We start from the raw sequence: 21,587 nt of genomic DNA, 5'->3' as shown, positions 1-21,587 counted from the left end.
ATGCTGTAATACAATTATAACAACACACCAAATACCCCATAAAGAGGCTAATTCTATGTAGGTACAATTTAAAACAATGCCCAAGAGAGCTTAAACCAAGTGAAATCTCAGATTAAAACCATCAAGGGAGATGGATTGCATAAATGTAATTACTCGTAAAGTAATACTGAACTTGTGAAGCTTTACAATTCAAGATGAAACCTTTGTTATATCGTTTCCCATAGTCACGAGAGGTCTAGTTAATTTAGCCTTTTAGTACAAAGGTTATGTCAGAACTTTCGTCCCGTGTGAGCACAATGTAGCGAATCACTTTCATTGCGATATACCTAGCGATTAATATTACTACATGTAGGGCTACTAAAAAGGTTATAAATTAAAAATATCATTGCTTTCTATCTCGTCTCGTCTATAGTCAAATAGTGTGCTCCTTGGGAAAAGCATAAATTCTTCAACCGATGGCAATATTTTTCATTATTTCCTTCAAAGCTTTTCCCGCAATATTTTTTACTTTGAAAGGTTTTCCCGTGAGATTTCTGGAATAAAAACCTTATTGATCTTATGTACCTGAAAGAATAACAAGGATAGTTATAGATCCACGCCTTTATTGATGTGGAAACAAACATTCTCAGAAACACTCGTATTTATGGTATTTTGGATTCACTTGGCAGCCCTACGAGTGGCAGTGAACCCGACGCACTTCCAGGTTTCATTACCAGCGCAGTTGCAGCAATCTCCGCACTGGCATCTATCACCATGAGGCATCACGGGGTCACTCCATATGACGGAACTCTGCGTGAGCCACGACTCTATCTCACTAGTACGTACGTAGTAGTAGCTTTCGTTCACAAGTTCTTCATCAGTATAGAGTAACCTCTCAGCAATCTCTGCAGTTGCATCTATCTTTATTTTCTATAGTTTCTTTGTTGCTGCCACTTTTGTTGTCATCGCTTTTGTTACGCTTTTGCAGGCCGGAGATAATTAGGTTTCTGAAGTGTTGTGTGTTAGAAGCTTAATAAGTGATATGATTTTAGTTAGGTATTTGCATAAATTTACTGTTACAAAAAGCCGGATTGAATTATTTACACAGTCACAAATATGTATACTTGATTATTATTTATCCATTACTTAATGTTGGTATGTAGTTAAACTCTATTTTAATACAATATTATACGTGTATACGATACGGCCCACAAGGTCGCAACCTATCAAGTGAGTACAAATGTACAGCGAAAAGCACCTCTAATTACCCCTTCGGGGATAACAGCCTCTAACTACCCCTTCGGGGATTACAGCCTCTAACTACCCCTTCGGGGATTACAGCCGTGAGCATAATGTATGCATATACGTATGTACTATTTTAAAATTTGAGAACATTATATTTTTTTTTAAATTACCTAATAATTTAGTTATGTTGAGTTATGTAAGCAGTCAAATTATTATGACTAAAGCTCATCTTATTCAATCATTTTATGATAAAAACAGCCATTAATTAGATAAAACATAGCTTTAATAGTCAAAAAGAACAAGTAATTATCTAAAGTTTTCGGAAATTGAACGAACGTTGACGTCTGATTAATTAACTTACTAATGAACGTCTACTTTTTGCGGAAACATTACTTTTAAGTCCAGTTTTTCTTAAATGGTAATTAAATTAACATTATGTTATGTGAACAGGAACTCTGAAACTATGTTAAAATCAAATGAATAAACTTGAATAAACTTTACATACGATATTTTTTTCAGAATAGTGTATTGTATAGTGTACTAAATAACACACTAGGCCAAAAATATAAATATAAAATATATCTATAAATAGTCAGTTGAATGCTTTCAATTCCAGAAATCAAGTAGGAAATCAAGATTCGTTTTAGAATTTCCAGCTATTGAGTAGGAAAAAATACGTTTAAGAGCTATAACCATATAAGTCAAACGTATGTAACTAGTCGCAACCTTAATAGGGAAAACATGTCTAATGGGTTTTTTTCCAAGCCTCTGTGAACCTTCTTTGAAGTTCAATGCAAAACTTTCTAACAGTTTCTACTTTGGAACCTCTGTCCTAATACTCCTAATGTGTAAAGGGTATTCACTTTTCTAATTGCCTACACAATAAGCACATGACCTTTTTTAGATCTTCTGGACGGAACTTTGGATGTAAGTACTTAAACATTCATACATTATCCGGCTTGGCCGTAAATTTTAGGGTAAAAAAAACCTAAATATTTATTTACACTATTAGTTCGAGGTCTGTTTAGGAATATTTTAGACCAACATCTCCAGCCATATTCGTCTAATTAATAACAACTTTTTAATATTTAAACTTGCTTACTAAAGTGACGTGATATGATTTCACACCTTTTTTGCGATGTCAAGTGAAGAGATAGAAAATCTTGATAGAATTGCACAATCGGAAATCTGCATGGCTTCGCTAATAGGAAACCAGAGCCATTGAAATGCATTCCACAAGCGCTAACGGTATCCAATACATAAGCATCAGGTTTGTGGAGCATTCGCAAATTATCACTTCGGTTACATCTAGGAACACGTAATCTGGCCTGCTATCCGCCTTAGTAGGTACTTCTTCATTGTATCTAAGTACCTATATCTATCTATGTAACTTTTAGTAAAAAAACATCTATTTTTTCAGAAAGAGCCCCTTTCTTTCGTTCTATACTTTCACGGTCACCCTGTCATATAAAGTAGTTGAATATTAGGTTTATCTTACAAAAACTAAAACCTAGTAACCTGGTTCCTCAAATCTCCGATATACTGTAGTCAGCGCAATAACGTACGTAACCAGTGGTGAATACGCGACGACCGGCTTTTGTTTCAAAACTAGTACAGACACTTGTGTGGAGGTGTGAAGTTCAATGATCATTTAATTAGTCGTTTGAATGTCAACAAGCATAAGTAGGTACCTAATTATTAATTTATCTTTAATATTTTTTATTAATTATGTTTGCAACCATGCGTCGAAATAAGGGCTACGTTTCAATCTAACATAAATGTGAATAATTTCCTAAAGCCAAACTGTAATGAAGGAAACTAATACATACAGCGCAATGCGGATTTGCCGCACTTGTCTCGTAGGCGTCCCTCCCACGTGGCAGAAAACGCATAAACACACAATCCAGTCCTTACAAAAACACAAATAACCCGCTCTTGTTACAGTTTAACTGTCACGAAATTCAAAGTCAATGGAAATGAATGTAAACGAGTACGAATGTCTCCCACACGAATAGTTGCGAGCGCTGCCGCTGATCTCATTCCACATACCACTCTGTCACAGTAATTATTCTGGCAACTGATATTTTAATTGTTAATTGCGATATGCGAATTTGAATAAATGATAAGGTGGACGTTGAATTGGTTGGCCACGCGGAAGTATGAGATTTTTTTGCTTCAATGAATATTTTCAAATAGAACTTAGAAGCTTATTGAAATATTTTACTAGAAATCTTTTAGCTATCAATCATTTTTATTATTCAGCAGCTTAACGTCGATTTAACTGTTTTGTAATGATTTCCGAAATGCTTTGCTTTTTTTTCAAAACTTAACACTATTAAATAATACATAGTAGGTATAATGTTAGACTACCTAGTACTTTACATCACGACCTTAACTATTAATTCATGCGAAACACATTGTGCATAATATTTGAATAGATCTGAGTTAAGTATTTATCTGTTACCTATATCTTATTTAGCTATAACCTGTACTATGTGTATGGTGCAAGTCTACAAGTCCTAGTGAATTTAGATTCAAGTAACTGTTCAGCATTTAGCGCTGCCTACATCCACCCACTGATACTGCAAACACCAAAAGGTAAGGTACATTAGCTAAACCTCTTACTGCGACCAACACGTTGGCTCGTTGGCTGTCAAAGTGCCAGCGTCACTTTAACAACCCGTAATCAAAGACAACGATGGTCAAATAAGTACATCGTTGTGTTTCTAACTGCATAGGTGTAAAATTGAATAGCTTCCGCTAAAAAGTTGTATATTTCCATGGGCCTTCATGGCTAAAATAAATACTTATATGTATACTTGTATAGCTCCTCTTTAAACCCACTAGTGTCAAGGAAGTTTCAGAAAATGTATCTGGGTTTAGAATCAGATTCCTCACTGTATCTCGTTCGTAATTGCTTTGTGCCCATGCAGAATAGGCATCTTGGTCCTGTCCTGTATTAGGCCTGGTAATTCCAAGTACATTCGCAATGCGACACAGTGGGTGTTAGTCCGGCGCCAGACCGAGTCTTCTAATGTACTCTGGTTACTGACACGTGTCCACTGGGACATTCTACTCGCAAAAGTTTACTTTAGACTCCACTGCAATGCATGTTGGTGCTAGAGACGCAATTTTGTCACCGGCATAATTTATCAATTATTATTTATAGTGGTTACGCTTATAAAAGTACGCAATAAAATAAATAAATACGTGTATACATGGCAATATAAAATAATAATTTTCGATACTTGTTTAGAAAGAGTTTCTTTGTTGAAGACGAAGATCTTTTTTATTTATAAAGTTGGTTTTCCTTTGTTTAGTCATCAAATATGTATGGGATTTCTAATGTCAAAAAACCAATAATATAATGGACAGAGAATAGTCTAGCTTTTTTAGACTTTTATAGGGACAAGTTAAATTGAACATTCTGTCCAAACAGGGCAACATGGCGGAACCCCGAGCTGAGCTAATTCGTGACTATTTATGGTAATCTAAGTGGTGTGCAGTGAATCACGACTATCGCGTCATCGACATCGCTTACACCTAAACTTGAGACATTCTGAGAAAATAACCTCCTCCGAGACATAAATGTTTTTATTGCGGTCTGTGCTCCAGCATGCTAATAAAACAATTAGTCAGCTTTAGGATACCTATATGATGGGTGTTTAATTAAGCTTTTCAAGGAAGCTATAAAATTATACATTTTTTAGCAGCTTAGAATTCAGAGTCACAAAACATTCTTGTTTGATCAATGTCTGTAAACGGCTATAAACTATTTAGTTTTATAACACTTAATGTGATGTAGAATTAAAGAAAATACCAAAAATTAATTTGCTACAAAATTGTATTTACAAGATCATTCATAACTCTCATCACGCTTAAACAACGACGGGCACCTCGGGGGCCTTGGGCAGATGGTCGCCCTCGACCTTGAAGCCGTCCAGACCGGCGGTGTACTTAGTCACGTAGACCTTTCCATCAGCTCCGATCTGTGTGGTCTCTCCGTCGTAGACCAGGACGTGGGATCCCTCAGCGGTGGGCACCAGGCGGCCACGCTCGGAGACGATGGTGCCCTCAGCCGTGACGTAGCGCAGGGCGTACTGGCCGAAGGCGTCGTGGATCTCCTCGTGCTGCAGGGCGGGCAGGGCGCGGCGCGCGGCGGTCTCGGCCGGGCCGGCGGGCGCGGCGCACGCTGCTGCTACTAGGCACACGGCTACGATTACCTGGAATTGAGGATTTTATGAGGTTGATGTTGAGAATGGCTGTTGGGTTTGAGAAATCTGTGATTGCTACTTTGAAGGATTTTAAAAGATCAATGTGGTGCTGTTGGGTTTTTCGAATTGGAGAATGCTATTATTGAGATGTGAAGTATATGCTTGGCTAATACTACGAGTATGTAAAAGAAAACTCACGAATTTCATGTTGAATTTGGTAGTGGAGGTTGATGGAAGAACTGAAGATGCTCTGTACTGCTGAGACAGCTGACTGATAATGCTTCAATATTGGCAGGCCAATTTATATATATCATCAAAAAGGTAATTGCTATAGTTACCTGTATTATTTCGTAATCTCTTAAACCAGAATCCTTAATGAGATCACAAAAGGGCATTAATTAATTAGATGTAATTTTCTATGCAAGTCGCCTCATAACCGTAATGATACCGCGCCTCAAGCCACGGTAGATCCTGCAACTAGAATTATAAAGATGACCTGTGCAATAAAATTCTGGATGATCAAAATGAATAGATACCATACGTTATTTTGAATATCTAACTATATTTTTATGTATTATCATCATATCCGCCTTGCCTACTACGTCCTGGAAGCTTCTAAAGCTAAAAATAACTAGGTAGGTACCTAATCTCTATACAAATATACTGTTGGTTTATACTTAGATATACATATTATTGTTTTAAGATACACGTCAGGAGATTATTTTTGCATATTTGTTTACGGCAAAATAAGCTATTACGTTGTTAAACATAACTTTTTGCCACAAGTTTCTAGGTAATTCATCATTTTCATCCTTCCTCATAAAAACACCTCGTTGGTTTTGCCAATTCCCATAACACATGTAAACTTTGTATTAATGAATACCCAGTTGATTGTTAATCAACAGTCACATAGAAATAATTGTAAGGTCACTGCCCATTATGTGGATTGTCAGACTTTTGAATGCGATTTTTTTATCTTTTTTAATTTCCGAACACAAAGAGGCGTGTATTTTGAATTACCGCTTCCCATGTACCTTGTACCATGAGCTAATGAAAATGCTATATACCTTCATCAAGTTAAAAAGTATCTACTTACTACTATTTAATAAGTTCTATTATTTCTTAGAGATTTTTAGCATTTAAATAACTTCTGTTGAGGTTTTGTAGGAATTGTACTTGCAATTCCTACAAGACTTGAGATTTCTGATAAATAATAATATTTATTTTGTGCAACACACACGACAGCTAGAACACGGGGCGAAGGGGGCGAAGACAGTTTCCATAGATCATAATAATATTATGTCATACTAAATTCAAACCAAATTCAAACTGTAAACTTTTCTTTTTCCAACAACTTCTGCAACTGAAATAAAAATCATGGTAGGTATTTCTGAAGCGTTGTATAAACAACTGATCAACTATTTCATTTACCAAATAGTTTTGAACCCCATCCTGGCTTTTGTTACTTTGACTCAATATTTTTAGGTACAGCAATAATGAAGACATCGAAAGTGTCTACAAACGGTTCCATAAATTTGAAATCATGATAATTTCTGTATTCCATATTCCTGAAAAAATCATCATCATTTGCTTACACATACAAACTCATCAGCTGTTGTAAGCTTATTTTAATACTTCTTATGTAGAGGTATTATGATAAAGACGTTCCCTGAGTTGATCCACCGCGGCTGTTCCTCTCGTCACTTATAAAGCCACAACCACCGCCGCCGTTTATGGTTACAGTATCTAAAAGTGGTTGTTTATCTTACGTAATTTATGCAATAACCTGTTTACATTACGTAATTATTATTATTGCGAGTGCTACTGGGTATCTCCGCAGGATATATACATAATTATAAAAGTAAATGTAGATATGGTTCATATATTGTCAATAATTTGTCTACCTCTCTACACAGATCTGTAATCTGTTACTACATATATCTGTATCAAAAAAAACGGATCTTCTTTGAACTTTGTCTCAGTCAAATCTTCACAGTATTTGGTCAGTAACCACCCTAATGTAGACAGATATTAACATTCCACATTAATAATTACATGACCTATTTATAGAACGGCTAGTCTCATTGTCTTGGTTCGAATGACGTCTTTCATAAGTGGTCGCCCAATTGAAAATCAATTCACGAGTGAGGATTATTCACGCTTGCCGTGTTTACAACTCATACCTCATAGGTACATAGCCATAGAAAATACCATTAAATGCTTGGAAGGCCCTTGTATGGGGGACTAGGCCACCATAACGCTTTTGTTTTCAAAACACCTTCAACCTCCTTTGGCCACCAACCTGCACGCCTGTTTTGGTCAATTTACGGATGATTTGGGGCACGTTTGTAGCAGCTTCAAAATGTATAATAATCGGGATGCTAATACCCTATTATTTGGTAAAATTGGTCATGCGTATTGTAAAGATACATTAGTATATATATATCCGTGTAGTTGTTCTCCATGACACCACAAGTTGGCAAAGCTAATTATTTCGCTTCATTGTGAAGATGCTTACAAATGCAAAGCGACACAAGGCAGGCATGCGAATCTAGATATCTTCATTAATTTGCAATTGGACTTAGTGTGTTGGTTTCCGCGTAGGTCTTTAGTTCCCCTCCCACGTAGAAGGTTCCATGCTAAGGATGAAGGCGGGAAATCTGATGAGTACGACATTGGTATTCCATCTTCATCTGTCTAACCATGAATAAGGTTGTAGTAGGTGTCGTCACCTGGCTTGACGATTTCCTGATGCAGCATATGTTTGGTTATGCATTTTCGTTTTATTCAACGTGGGAAAGAGTTGCTTACTACGGATAAATTTTCATGTAGCTACCTATTAACGTATCATGAGTCATTTAATACTTAATCCATGGCTAGACTAAGCTTTAAGGTGCGCCATTACACTCTGCCACCTCCTCCACAGGTTAAGTAAACTAAGTTATACTAGCCGATTTCAGCAAACCTAAGTCATTCATTAAAAAAAGCTCTTCTCAGTATCGGCTGCATTTTAATTAGAATTATTGAGACTGCTACGCTTCTACCATGATAATAATAGTATATATAGAAATATTATATATAGATGGGTCACTCTAGCTTACAAAAAACCAAGCTGCTACGCTGCGCTAACCACTACTCCATCTCGTTGCCTTTAACATACCTCAATGCCTCAAAGGGTAACGTTCGTTCGTTTATGGACTTGCTAAAATAACCCCACTGTATCGTACCCGTGTCTAATGTAGATACATTTTCCGTGTTCTCGGAACATTGTGCACACGCCACGCATGTTGCGACACTCGGCCTTCAGGCCTCAGTTAACAACTATTGTTTAGCGAATTACTGAATCCGTCACTTAATTTGTAGGTCCCATTGTTTCCCACAATAACACGCCCGATTTTATACGGTTCATGAACATCCCAAATGGTGGCACTGAGCTGGAAGCGTCAAAACAAAACAGTAGGTACCTACATAAATGCAGGTGTAGCTATATATGGGTGTGTTCAGAATGACCCCTTGAGTCACCCCTATTCGGCTTAGTAGGTATGCCTACCAATTTTGTAGTAAGACCCTAAAAGTATACTCATATAATTTAAAAAAATAAAAAACCGACTTCAAAAAACCAAAAAAAATTGTGTGTAAATTATTTCTTACATTTTAGTGGTTTTTGAAGTCGGTTTTTTATTTTCTAAATTATTATTTTATTTTATTGTTTTTAGTTAATTTTCAATAATATTCAATCAAAAGTAAGATGCAAGGAGGAGTTCCTTTAACTGCCTTCCGTTTCCATCATCAGATCAGCTCCAGGTCACCATCATGTTTTTTTTGTTATAAGAACTATATTTACGTTCTAAATTTCATTAGAATCGGTTAATAGGTGCCCAAAATGGAAATTAATACCCTGTTTTTACCCCTTTACCCACCCTAGGGGGTGAGATAAAATTCTGAAAAAAAATGGGACCACCAGGAATCTCAACACAATACAACAAAAAAGAATTTTCAAAATCGGTCCATAAACGGCGAAGTAATCGGTGAACATACATAAAAAATATTAAAAAAAAAGATCCCGACGAATTGAGAACCTCCTCCTTTTTTTGAAGTCGGTTAAAAATATGAATTTATTTGTTTGATGTCTTACTAAAATAATTATGTTTTCGATCCTAAAAGTTAACGCTTTAGGGATGGAAAACATATTTCTTATACAAATGAGTCTACTAGAATTTATTATTAATTTACTCTTCATTACTTTAAGTTAACAGGTGTCATAGCAATATTTCGCACCGCCCGCTACCGGCGCGCCCTTGGCATCCACTAATAAACTACACTTGTCAGTCTGTCTGTAGGTACGTAGGTACAACCCGGCTCCCACGCTCGCCTAACCCGTGCTTATTGAAGTAACTATTAGTTACTGCAGCCTTGTTCTAATCCATTGTGCAGGTTTGTTATCAGAATCCTATGGTTTAAGCACTTGGGTTCAATGAAAAATTATATTATGGGTGATAGCTAAGTACCTATAGTTAAGTTTATATTCCCAGGATACGTTGATGAATACTGCTATTTAGATATACATTTTTTTTTGTCAAAAACTAGTATTAAAAATACATGTTCATTCCGCTCCGTCTTTTCTTTTATTTGTGAGTGTAAGTACTTAATTCTCTATTTATTGAAGTAAATTTATATTTATTGAGGTATTTCCAGAGCGGAAGTCAGACATAATCAGTTATCTTAAACATACATACTTTACGAGCATGTGAATATAAAACATTATCGCGAAATATAAAACATGTATATTTCGCGATAAATACGTTACACAACGCTATTCATCACTCATTTCATGGAGATTGGATGTAAATGAGACATTTATGCTTACACCGTAATGAGCAAATCAGATCAAATTATTGGAATTCCATAACTCGTTATACCATTGCGCGGTATGTAGGTGTTTGATATTAGCACCTGATTACCGCAATTTATTACCAAAATAAAACCAGTAAGAAAGTATGATTACATTACAGGAAATTAACAGGATCATGGTTAGGAAACCGTCGGTCTACATATTTAAGTTCAATTACCTTATTGTCTCTCATTTTAGCATATCCATATCCATATCTAGGTTTATTCTAGATTGATGTTATTAATCGTCATTTGGAAAGATCTAGGGTACATATGTACTCAACGTATTTTTTATTTCAATTTCAATATTTCACATGCTGATTTTTGTACAGCTAAAGCAATTTAGTACCTATATGTGATAAGATAATTGTCTTTAGTTAGGTTGTAAAGGTAGACCCTATAATCAAAACATACACTTCTTTTCAACAAACATATTTTATTCAACAACTTACAAAAAATATAAGTCGTACATTACACCCAAGACCCTCTCCGACCTCGCGGCTATCAGCCAATAAGTAGAATCAAACTAAATTCCATGTGTAGTAATAACAATCGTTTGCTTTTATGGTTCTTTAATGAAGAAATATTGCTTCTCATTTCTATAAATCAAAACATTAATTGAAATATTTGCCATCATCGAAGTTTTTAATTACAATTCATTTTCATAAAACCGCTTGTTGTTGCAATGACATCATGCAAACTGGTTCGATTTTGTGGAACAATGATATAAGTCTTGAGGAATTTTGTCACTAGTTACCTTAGTGGATGTTTTTTAAATAGAGACAAAAACTAGCCTTAGGACAAGTAATTATTGCGGAAAGACATACAACACAAAATACAAGATCACGTATGAAAACAATTAAGTACTTTAATTTCCATCTATTTCCATGGTACATAATTATGTGACATGGCGATTTACCTTTAACCTACGACACGTTTAGATAACAAAACGCATAACAATACATAATATTGTACAATTATTTCCCAATCAATTCACCCCATATAACCGGAGGGCATACTACACTACGTTTGCCTAGTCGCGGCCTCCACTCCAACCCCCTTTACCCCATCGGTTATCATTGGACCAGCCCACTGCCACACTCAAAACTATGTCGATGACTTTAGTTCTCTGTCGGATCACGTATTGTATTGTGTTAACCCCGGTCTGGTCTCCTCCAGCTATACCTACTAGTATAAGTATGGTATTGTGTTAACCCTTGGTCTCGTCTCCTCCAGCTGTGCTCGTGCTGCCTGGCGGCGCTGGACGGCTACAGCGCGCGGCAGGACCCTGACCAGTTCCACATTCAGACGGACGAGGATGACGACCGATACTTCCTGTACCAGACGCACAACGGACAGTACCGCAAGGAGAGGCGGCTGAAGGATGGATCTGTTGTTGGTGAGATCATGAGTTGAAAGAATTAGATTTATTATTAGGTTTCCGTCGGTGATATTTGATGAAGGCGAAGTACTTTAAATACTGAAGAGGACATTTCACTGAAAGGAAAAAAAAAACAACAACACACACTTTAATTGACCACCATATTGATGACAGATATGATTGATAACCATACTTTAATTGAAACCAGCTCAAAAAGATGTGTTATTTTCATAAATTTTTGTCTGCAGTAAGATGACTCCCTGGATTAGTTCATAAGCTACTTTTTATCCTGGAACCCCCACGGGAGAAGTTTTTATGGCGAGGCCGAGCTCGCAGGCCTGTTGCCTGCTAAGCCTCGCCAAAAAAAATCTTTTACTGGCTTATACAGACAACTATAACAATCTTAAAAGTATAAAAACTACAACCAATTATAAATCACACCATTTAAGGCGATTGTAAATTGAGACGGATGCTATATTTGCCTAATTTCCCCATGTTCCAGGCACGACGGGGTGGGTGGGCGCGGACGGCATGCTGCGGCTGCAGGACTACATCGCCGACGACCAGGGCTACCGCGTCTACAAGTCCAAGACCGTCTACGTGGGGGTTAACAGACCTATCGGAGTACGTACCTGTTTACTAGACTAGTAGACGACCGGATGGCGTTAGTCAGCGGTTAGCAACTCTGACTCTTGTGCTGAAAGTCCCGGGTTCGATTCCCGGCCGGGGCAGATATTTGTTTAAACACAGATACATATTTGTTCTCGGGTCTTGAGTGTTGATATTTATATTTAATATGTATCTATCTATGTATTTGTGTAGATATATCAGCTACCCGATACCCATAACACAGGCTCTGCCTAGCTTGGAGTCGGATGGCCGTGTGAGAGATGTCGCCACATATTATATAAATATTATATTATTATATGGAATGTTAAAGAATATGGCAATAGTGACGTACTGCGACATCAGAGTTGAAATATTTTAGGGGCTCAGCTAATGCAAGTTACTAGTAACAACCTAATTAAGTAGGTATTATTCTGTGGTAAATGTGGTAATGCTAAAATTTCTTATATTACATTCCAGGAATCCATAAAGATTGCGAAGTCAGCACCAGCAGACCCCGGCTACGGAGTGACCCACGCGCCCGTGCAGCGGAACCGCGGCCAGGCCAGGTTCTCCCCTTCAGGCCGGATCACGCCCACCACCTACACACCACCCTCGGTGACCTACGCGCCGCCCTCTCCTACCTACGGGCCGCCGCGTCGGTACCCGGCAGAGGTCTCCATCACCCCCCCGACACCCTACCACAGCTCGACAGCCAGACCACATGTCGAAGTCTCGCCAAACTCAATCGACAACTCATCTCCATTCAACTTCAAGCCAACAGTCTCGCCCATCACGGCAGACGAAGCCTCTCCGTCACCAAACTCTCTAGACTTCGATCCTTCAAACAAGAACTCCATAGAGGATCATTATTACGGAAGCGACAGCACTCCTTACAAGAGGCTGGATATTTACAATCCCAACTCTTATCGACACTCGGACGATTGGTTGCGGCGACACCGGCCCTCCAACATCGGGGACGGATACACTCCACAGTACCCCAACTACGACGGAATAGCCTTCAGGAGAAACGGCTTCCGATATTACTTACCAAAGCAGTATCACGAAGAAGTCAGCGGAGAACAAGACGAGAGGACTGGCAGCTTCGGGTACGTGGACCCGTTTGGCATCAGGCGGGTCATATATTACAACTCGTCCCCGGATGAGGGGTTCAAAGTGCGTAAGAACAACCGGTACGTCGGCCACGACGCCACCCCCTACGACCCTCGACCTATCAACTGATGCAGACAAATACATGTCGGCTTGTGATCACCGAGACATAGACAGCTAGTTGAAGTCGTTGCTCAGAGAGAATAGCAAAGCTAATTCGAAACAAAACGTATAACTGCTGAATGTAGGCATATCGGTGAACGGCCGTAGTAGTCTATAACCAGTGAGACTCTAATTTATTATTTATCAGTATTTTAAAGCAAATACAAACGATTGTGTATATTCGAACGAAGCGAACTTAGCCAATTGTGTAATAAATTGTATTATTTTATAACTACTTATAGAATTAGGTATGTACTTTCAATAGCACAATTTACACCAAATGGTATTTTATACGATAACATAACAATAATTATGATCCCACCACACCAGTGTGTGGCGTACCTATTTACGTCGCGTCGTGTTAAATAATTCAGTGCCATTATTATTATTCACTTTTTTAATATTTCATTTATGCATGAATGCACGCAATAATTAACTTTATCATTATAATTCACTCAATGTGTCATTTAGCTATTAGGCGTAGGTAAGTGAAAGAAGTTACCACTGATTGATGCGTATGTAAAATAAAAAGATTTTTTAACAATGGAAAAGGTAAGAACTGTTTCAAAGAGCCGTATTAAGCATTATATCTTATCTCATTTGTCTCCAAAGGCCATCAACCTTACTCTTGTGATGTCATAAAATGTTTAAACATGCTGCAAAGGCAAAATGCGTAGGCCTAATTTAATGGGACCAAACAAGCCTTTTATATGGGCTTTAGTAGTTTGATGCAACTTTAGATAGAAGATTGTTTCCTTATAAAGGTTTTTATTTTAAGACAGTATGCTGTAAACTTCTCTTATAAACGGTGTATGTTATAAAGTTGTTACGAATAATTTGCCATTTTTTTCCAGTCACTTACGGTATTTTGTTATTTTTAACTTCTTACTATTTACTTGTTAAACTTAAATACATACTACCTATGCTTTCGGAAATCAATGGCAACTTGTTGAAATGACTTTCTGGGAGCTAATATTTTTATTTAATTTAGATACTATACAATTTACTGTAACATAATAATTATCTTACTTGTAACTATTTGTCTATAAATGTTAACCATTCGTTTAGTAAAATATTAACGAAAATGTGTTTTTTTTTTCATTTATAACCCATGCATCAACGATCTGTGCACAGGGTATTTGTATGTGTTATAGGTGATTTTCACCACATTCGTATAAGTAATACTTATAGAGAATTAATAAATAGTTTATTACGCAAGCATCATGACTACCATTACCGTACCGTATTTAAGTACTTTCTAGTTTGCCCATTAGCAAAAATACCTTATAAAGTATTTTAAGTTTTGCCACAAAAGTTCATTACCTGATTACATTCCGAAATCGGCGATATATAAAATACAAAGAGTTTATGCAAAGGCTGCAATAATAAAGGAACATTCAACAAAACAGGTTGGTTTTACTAGGCATTTTATTATTGTATTGATTATTGTAAATTATTTTCGAAATAATTCTACACCAATTTAGTTTTAACAACATTCTACTTTACGATAGTTTACTACTTACAATAAACCCTTCAATATTCTACTTTACGATAGTTAGTAATAAACCCTTCCCTTTTGATTTCAGAACTATGTTAATTCTAGTGTTGTCGTTGTTTGCGACGGCATTGGCTCAAAATGCCAACTACAACTTCGGTTCTCAGCCGTCGCGGGTAGTCCCGCCCTACGTACCTGCCAGCCCGCCCGAGATCCCACCCATCGACGCGACTGACGACATCTACCAGAAGGACTACTGGAAGAACCCCCACCTGGTGTACAACTTCCAGCAGGTCCGTCGAGACCAGCCCGCGCACGTCGAGAACCGGGAGGAGAGCCTCGGGAAATACTTCGGCAGGAGACGTACCACGACCACCACTCCCAGGCCTGTCGTCGTGCCAACCATCGCGCCAGTGGTCATCCCAGAGAGACAGGAGCCTTACTACCCGCCTTCACCGGCTCCTGTGCAGCATTCTCAGAACTCGTACATTGATTCTATCAGCCGATGGAACCAAGAGCTGAACCAGGATGTTCCATCTGTGACGGTTCCTCCACGCCCGAAACCCTCCGTGCAGAGATGGCAAGACGTGGTCGCCAACGAGCAGCCAGCCATCCCGCAGTACCCGTCGCGCCTACCAACTATTAACGCTGATGAGTTCGCCAACATCCCGACTGCTGGCCCGTACGTGCCTCGCCCCACTCAGCCACCGCAGACTTGGCATGAGCCTGAGAGGTACACCGTGAGGCCTCGTATTCCGCCAGTAACTAGGGCGCCTTTTGTAGCGTCATACCAGCCTGAGGCTCGCGTTCAACAGAACTCTTGGGTTGAGGAGCAGCCGAGGATTCCGGAGCCTATTCGTGTGCCAGAACCTTCTTGGAATGTAGAGCCAGCGCGTGCCCCTGAGGTTGTACCTCACAGGCCGTCGAGGGCTCGTGGTCAGAGCGGGCGTGGTCAGCACAAGTTCAACTGGAGCGACGTGACCAGTGACGCCTCGTCAGTGCAGACGACCACGGTGCGCGCGCCAGTCGGTGCCAACACGCCGCCCCCGAGTGTGCCCACTTTGTCTCCCTGGTACGGAGATAATTTCGGCAAGTAGAAGCTGAAGGGTTATGAGTGAAATATACACATTAATTACTACTTTGAGTATTTTTTAATACCTACCAATGCAGAAATCTAATTTAGACAACCTGATAGATAGAATAAAAAGTTCTTGTTTAATTTTGTTGTGATAGTAGCCTTTTATATTGAAGTCACTAAAACCAAAATATATGAATTGTTAGAGTTAACATCTAAGCATTAGTTTGCATTTACTTAAACGTGTCGACCTACTTAGACTTAGCGACAATCTCGACGTCTTTTCATTATCATACGTCACGCGGCGGTTCGGCACTCACCCTATCAAACTATCAATTATCATTAACTATCAACCCCGTTGTTGTGGGCATCAATCAACTCCAACATGAATACTTTATCAAAATAGATAGGTACAAAGAACAAAATTAAACTACTTGAGTGATTCTAGAGAAAAATCCATCAGTTGTTAAACTCCTATAATGAAATGAACTTTACTTTATTTTTTCAGCCTACAGGTTACATTCGGTACATACATTCAAAACTATACTTATGATGAAATTTTTAATTTACTTCGTATGTTTAATTTAGTCAGTGTCATTTTAATATTCTTGTATGATTTTTTATTGAATTTAATGATTTCAAATACCTACCGAGAACACTAATTATGATGAAAAGTAAAATTTAAAACCAATTAAACAATAGTAGTTTTGTACATTATTTTTTTAACCACTACTTTATTGCCTACCATTGTAAAGTAATTTTTGAGGTAATTTGTTGAATCTAGGTACCTTTTTTTAAAAAAAATTCTATTTCGTATCTTAAAAGTTCAACTTTTTCTAATTTGGAATATACCTAACTTAAGTTAAAGTAACAGTTGGCGAAGAATGGATGACCATTGGGTAGACTAATACACTAACAAGCAAGTTTGGAAGAATGCCGAAGTCACGAAGGTGGTCATATGAACACTATTATTATTTCAAAAAAAAAAACCCGACTTCTGACGTTATATTAAAAAAAGATTTTTTGAAATATTTCTTATAGTTTTTTTTCTGTGAATTTTTTAAATTTAAACTTTTCGCTGGCCCACCCTGTGTTATCAGGTTTATCATGTATCCTCCTAGCGTTTATTTCTATTCAAAATTAGAAGAAAACCATTAAAAAATGTCTTCAAATGCCGAAATTTATTAGTTTATAGGCCAATCGTAGTTACTACTCAGTTCACAACAATTATTTTTCATTTTTACTTGTACACCACAACCGGGGCCGGGGCAATGGCGGCCGCGGTGGGTCTGATGTAGTAGACGCGAGCTCCAGTACTGAACGACGGGATGTAGCTCTGGATGCTTTGAAGAGTCGGCAGCCTGTTCTGCAGAGTCTGGAGGTTGGTCGTGAACGTCTGCAAGTTGTTCTGGATGGTGGTGGGGATGGTCTGGAGCTGCGACCACCACGGGAAGTAGTTCTGGAAAGTTGAGGAATCCAGCTGTCTGAAAGCGATCATCACCTTTTCGTTTGGCTTGATCATTTCTGGCATTGGCTTTTCTTCCGGCTTAAAGTCCTCAATTGGCTCGGGTTTTTCTTCAGGCTCAGGTAGTTCTGGCTTCTCAGCTGGCTCTGATGTCTCAGTCTCCTCAGCTGGCTCGATTGGTTCAGATATCGGCTCGCTCTTAACCTCAATGGGGGTAGGTTCGATCATCAATGGAGCACTTATCTTGGGCAGTTCGCCAATGACTACAGGACGTTCAGCTGGCAGATTTGGGTCTACATGGCTCATGTAAGGGATATCTAAAGGCAGTTCCAAAGCCTTGAAGCTCTCCGGTTGTGCAATAATGGTCCCTTCGGGCATATAGGCGTAGGCGTATGACGAAGCTTGCAGGGCCAGGTTAGGTCTTCCGTAGGCAAAGCCTGCCACGCACAGCACCAGTCCTATGTAGCGATACATCTGGAAATAAAAGTAATTATTAGACATAAGTAATTAGTTACATTGAGAAGTAAGAATATATTATGTATGATGACAAAAAATATAATAATTTAAAACTTACCGTTGATTCTTTAGAGTTCGCCGTGATCAATGATGTCCTTAGTTAAAAATCTTTTCTTTTTATATTGATAGAAAACTTGCATATGAACCATATAAAATCGATTTGCGGTAGATAAAATTACTATTTTATTACTAGATGATTTGTTTTGTAATTTAATTAATCGACTTGCTACGTTCAAAACAAGTAGTTTTTGTACAAGTAGGTATAACGCGGAGGGTATGCATAAGTAAATTTCTGAAGCTATGTTAGCCAAAATATACCTACGAGTAATAGAGGTGGACCTTTTTATGCAAATAAATAATCATTTATTTATGTGGTATTGTGTGCCTGTGCCCATGAGCTTCTCCGGCTTCATAAAAAACGGACGAACAGCAGCAAAGGATTAGGAGGCACGCCACTTAGGATAAGTTGAAAACTAAAACATTATATAGAAAACCATATTTTATTGCATTATCAATTTGTTAAAACCTATTACAAAAATCTAAACAACAGGAGCCTTAGGCAGATGGTCGCCCTCCACCTTGAGTCCTTCGGGCCCGGCCGTGAAGCGAGTGACGTACGTCTTGCCGTCAGTGCCGATGAAGGTAGTCTCTCCCTCAGTGACCAGCACATGGCCGGCGCCGCTGGGCACCAGGCGGGCGCGCTGGGACACGATGGTGCCCTCAGCCGTGACGTAGCGCAGGGCGTACTGGCCGAAGGAGTCGTGGATCTCCTCGTGCTGAAGGGCGGGCAGGGCGCGGCGCGCAGCGGTGGCGGCGAAGCTGGGCGCGCCCACCGCGTAGCTCACTGACATGATGCAGAGGAGTACCACGAACTGGAATATGGTAAAAGGTATGGTTAGTATCTCGATGTTATTGAGCAGATAATCAGGACTAACATCATCCCTAATACAGGATCTCGAACTTAAAAGGAATGTAATGAATAAATTTTTGATTTTGATTTTGAGATAAGCTTAAGAAATATTTCATGTGAGAGAAATGCAGAGAATTACCATGAACTGGAATATGGTAGAAGGTGTTCTCAAGAACATCAAGAGATAATATAATATGTTATATATAATAAGTTCCAGTGAATGAATGGTATAACATAACTAATGTCTTACCTTAACCATTTTGAAGTTGATATTTAAGTTTTAATAAGCTTTTGTATAGTGAAGTGTTCTACTTCTGCTTTACTTCCTTGAATGATACTAAAATAAATTTGGATAAGGTTTAAATACATTCACAACTAGACAATGTGCAATATTATTAATGATAATGTCTTTAATTGATCTGATTTCGCAATTTTAAATAGATAAGTTATATTTTGTACTTGCGATTGAGTTGATACATTTTTGGACAGGTTCAACTTCAATTATTTAACCGGATTATCGTTAATCACACTACTACTGGTTAGTTTAGCTAACTCTTTGGTATAAAATATCAACAGAATTCTTGTAAAGCATCATTCAACGACCATTGTCTGCAAATCAAGCATCATGGTAAGTTAATACAAGTTATCCCTTGACCTATTTAAATATTGCGAATACTAAGAGAACTGTAAATTAACTAAATTAAATATACTCATCTAAAAAACAGATAATTCATATTTTCTCTTTTTTCAGGTGTCTCTCGGAGCCGTAGTATTTCTGTTCAGCGCTGCCATCGCGTCAGCAAGTGTCCTCAGGTCCTTCCCACACCATCATGCCGCAAGAGTCTCCAACATCCGTGCCGACATCCCGGTACAAGGCGGCTATGTGCCATATGGAATACCAAACTATCTGCAACCTTCTCTCGTTCAATATATCGTGAATGGAGACAGCAAGGACTGCGACCAACATGGTGGTATCATCATACCTCAAGCCCCAATATACGCCGCGCCTCCCCAGCACCAGCCCGCTGCCATAGTGCTGCAAGACAAGCCCTACCCGCCGCCAGCATTCCTGTCAGTCGCGGTGCCGGAGCCACCGAGGTTCGTCGAAGAAATCAAGCCCGTGGTCATCCCTGAGGCCCCCGTACTGCCGCCATTCACTCAACCCGAGCTCCCCGCGCTCACTGTAGTGGAGCCCGCGCCGGAGCCGTGCGTCCAAGACGTGGTGCTCACTCCAGAAGTAGCGCCAGTCTACGTGCCCGAAGCCCCCGTTCTCCCCCCATTCGTCCAGCCGGAACTGCCCGTGTTCATCCCGGTCGAGCAGCCCGCGCCCGTCTCTGCCCCAGCTCCAGTCATCATTCCTGAGGCACCTATCTTACCTCCTTTTGTTCAGCCTGAACTACCCACAGTATTCTATGAGGAGCCCGCCCCCGCAGCTGTCATCATTCCTGAGGCACCTCAGCTGCCCGCTGAACCTTGCTACGACACTGTAGTTATTCCTGAAGCCCCTGTGCTGCCTCCTTTCGTGCAACCGGAGTTGCCAGTTATTGTCCCGGTTGAGCAGCCCGCCCCTGTCTACGTACCGGCCCCGGCTCCCTCTCCAGTCATCATTCCTGAAGCACCCGTTTTACCTCCTTTCGTTCAACCTGAACTGCCTACTGTATTCTTCGAAGAAGTAGCTCCCGCTCCAGTCCTGATTCCTGAAGCCCCCGTGCTGGCGGCTGAGCCTTGCCTAGATTCTGTCATTATCCCGGAAGCGCCCGTACTGCCTCCGTTCGTTCAGCCGGAGTTGCCAGTGATCGTGGAGCAGCCCGCCCCCGCGTTCGTCCCGGCGCCGGCGCCCGCTCCCGTCATCATCCCCGAGGCCCCGGTGCTGCCTCCCTTCGTCCAGCCCGAGCTGCCGACCGTGTTCTACGAGGAGCCAGCGCCCGCTGCGGTGATCGTCCCGGAAGCACCCGTGCTGGCCGCTGAGCCGTGTCTGGATACTGTGGTCATCCCTGCAGCACCACAGCTGCCTGCCTTCGTCGCCCCTGAGATCCCACATGTTATTGTGGAAGAGCGTATTCCGGAGCCGGTCAGGCCGGTTTCTACACCTGTATTCGCCGCTCCTGCGTACGATGTTGGATATTTCCACGGACAATCCCCCATAATCCTGCAGGCACCTCTGCAAATCGTAGTGGAGAATTCCCCCGCGCCAGCTGGAGTGGCTTTCGCCCACGATTGCGTTCAAGAGATAGTGAAGGAGCGAGTGATCCCGCGCGCGCTGCCCGCGCTGCATGGGCTCGTGCCCAGACTTCAGTCTGCCTTCATCTCTGGACCTAGCGCGGGAGTATACGCTTTCCCAGTACACAAGTGAAGGGCTAACTGCAAGAGGATAAGAATAAATACAACAAAGTGATAGAGTATTGTGTTGGTTTGAGTTTCGTTTTAGATTTGTAACTAAGTATTTCTTATTTGCCACAGTTCCTCTTGAAGTATGTAGAAGTAGGTACACCACTTTACTAGAAATCAAATGTTTAAATTTAATGTAAATAGGTACCTA

At 39.8% G+C, this 21,587-nt stretch overlaps 3 protein-coding genes across 3 annotated transcripts in view; 1 reads left to right on the top strand and 2 right to left on the bottom strand.

The window, feature by feature from the left end:
* The window catches only part of LOC105398771 (DNA-directed RNA polymerase II subunit RPB1), a 37,912-nt gene extending 23,104 nt beyond the window's left edge, over positions 1 to 14,808 (top strand). Inside the window, exons 3-5 of the mRNA XM_048629007.1 lie at positions 11,565 to 11,727; positions 12,212 to 12,333; positions 12,796 to 14,808. Of these exons, the coding sequence (XP_048484964.1) occupies positions 11,565 to 11,727; positions 12,212 to 12,333; positions 12,796 to 13,557 (1,047 nt within the window). The 3' untranslated portion in view covers positions 13,558 to 14,808. The remainder of the gene's footprint in view (positions 1 to 11,564; positions 11,728 to 12,211; positions 12,334 to 12,795) is intronic.
* LOC125490272 (larval cuticle protein 65Ag1-like) lies at positions 5,054 to 5,766 on the bottom strand. The gene is made up of 2 exons (XM_048629009.1): positions 5,637 to 5,766; positions 5,054 to 5,447 (listed from the first exon to the last, which is right to left on the bottom strand). The coding sequence occupies exons 1-2, from the start codon at positions 5,643 to 5,645 to the stop codon at positions 5,103 to 5,105; spliced, it is 354 nt and encodes a 117-aa protein (XP_048484966.1). The 5' UTR covers positions 5,646 to 5,766; the 3' UTR covers positions 5,054 to 5,102.
* Positions 14,809 to 18,639: 3,831 nt separating the features above from the next.
* LOC105398765 (pupal cuticle protein 27-like) lies at positions 18,640 to 19,390 on the bottom strand. The gene is made up of 2 exons (XM_011570988.3): positions 19,299 to 19,390; positions 18,640 to 19,010 (listed from the first exon to the last, which is right to left on the bottom strand). The coding sequence occupies exons 1-2, from the start codon at positions 19,305 to 19,307 to the stop codon at positions 18,678 to 18,680; spliced, it is 342 nt and encodes a 113-aa protein (XP_011569290.2). The 5' UTR covers positions 19,308 to 19,390; the 3' UTR covers positions 18,640 to 18,677.
* Between the last annotated feature and the right edge of the window lie 2,197 nt (positions 19,391 to 21,587).

Source organism: Plutella xylostella, chromosome 22, assembly GCF_932276165.1.
Source record: "Plutella xylostella chromosome 22, ilPluXylo3.1, whole genome shotgun sequence".
NCBI lineage: Eukaryota > Metazoa > Arthropoda > Insecta > Lepidoptera > Plutellidae > Plutella > Plutella xylostella.
This window is presented reverse-complemented; position numbering and strand designations above follow the sequence as displayed.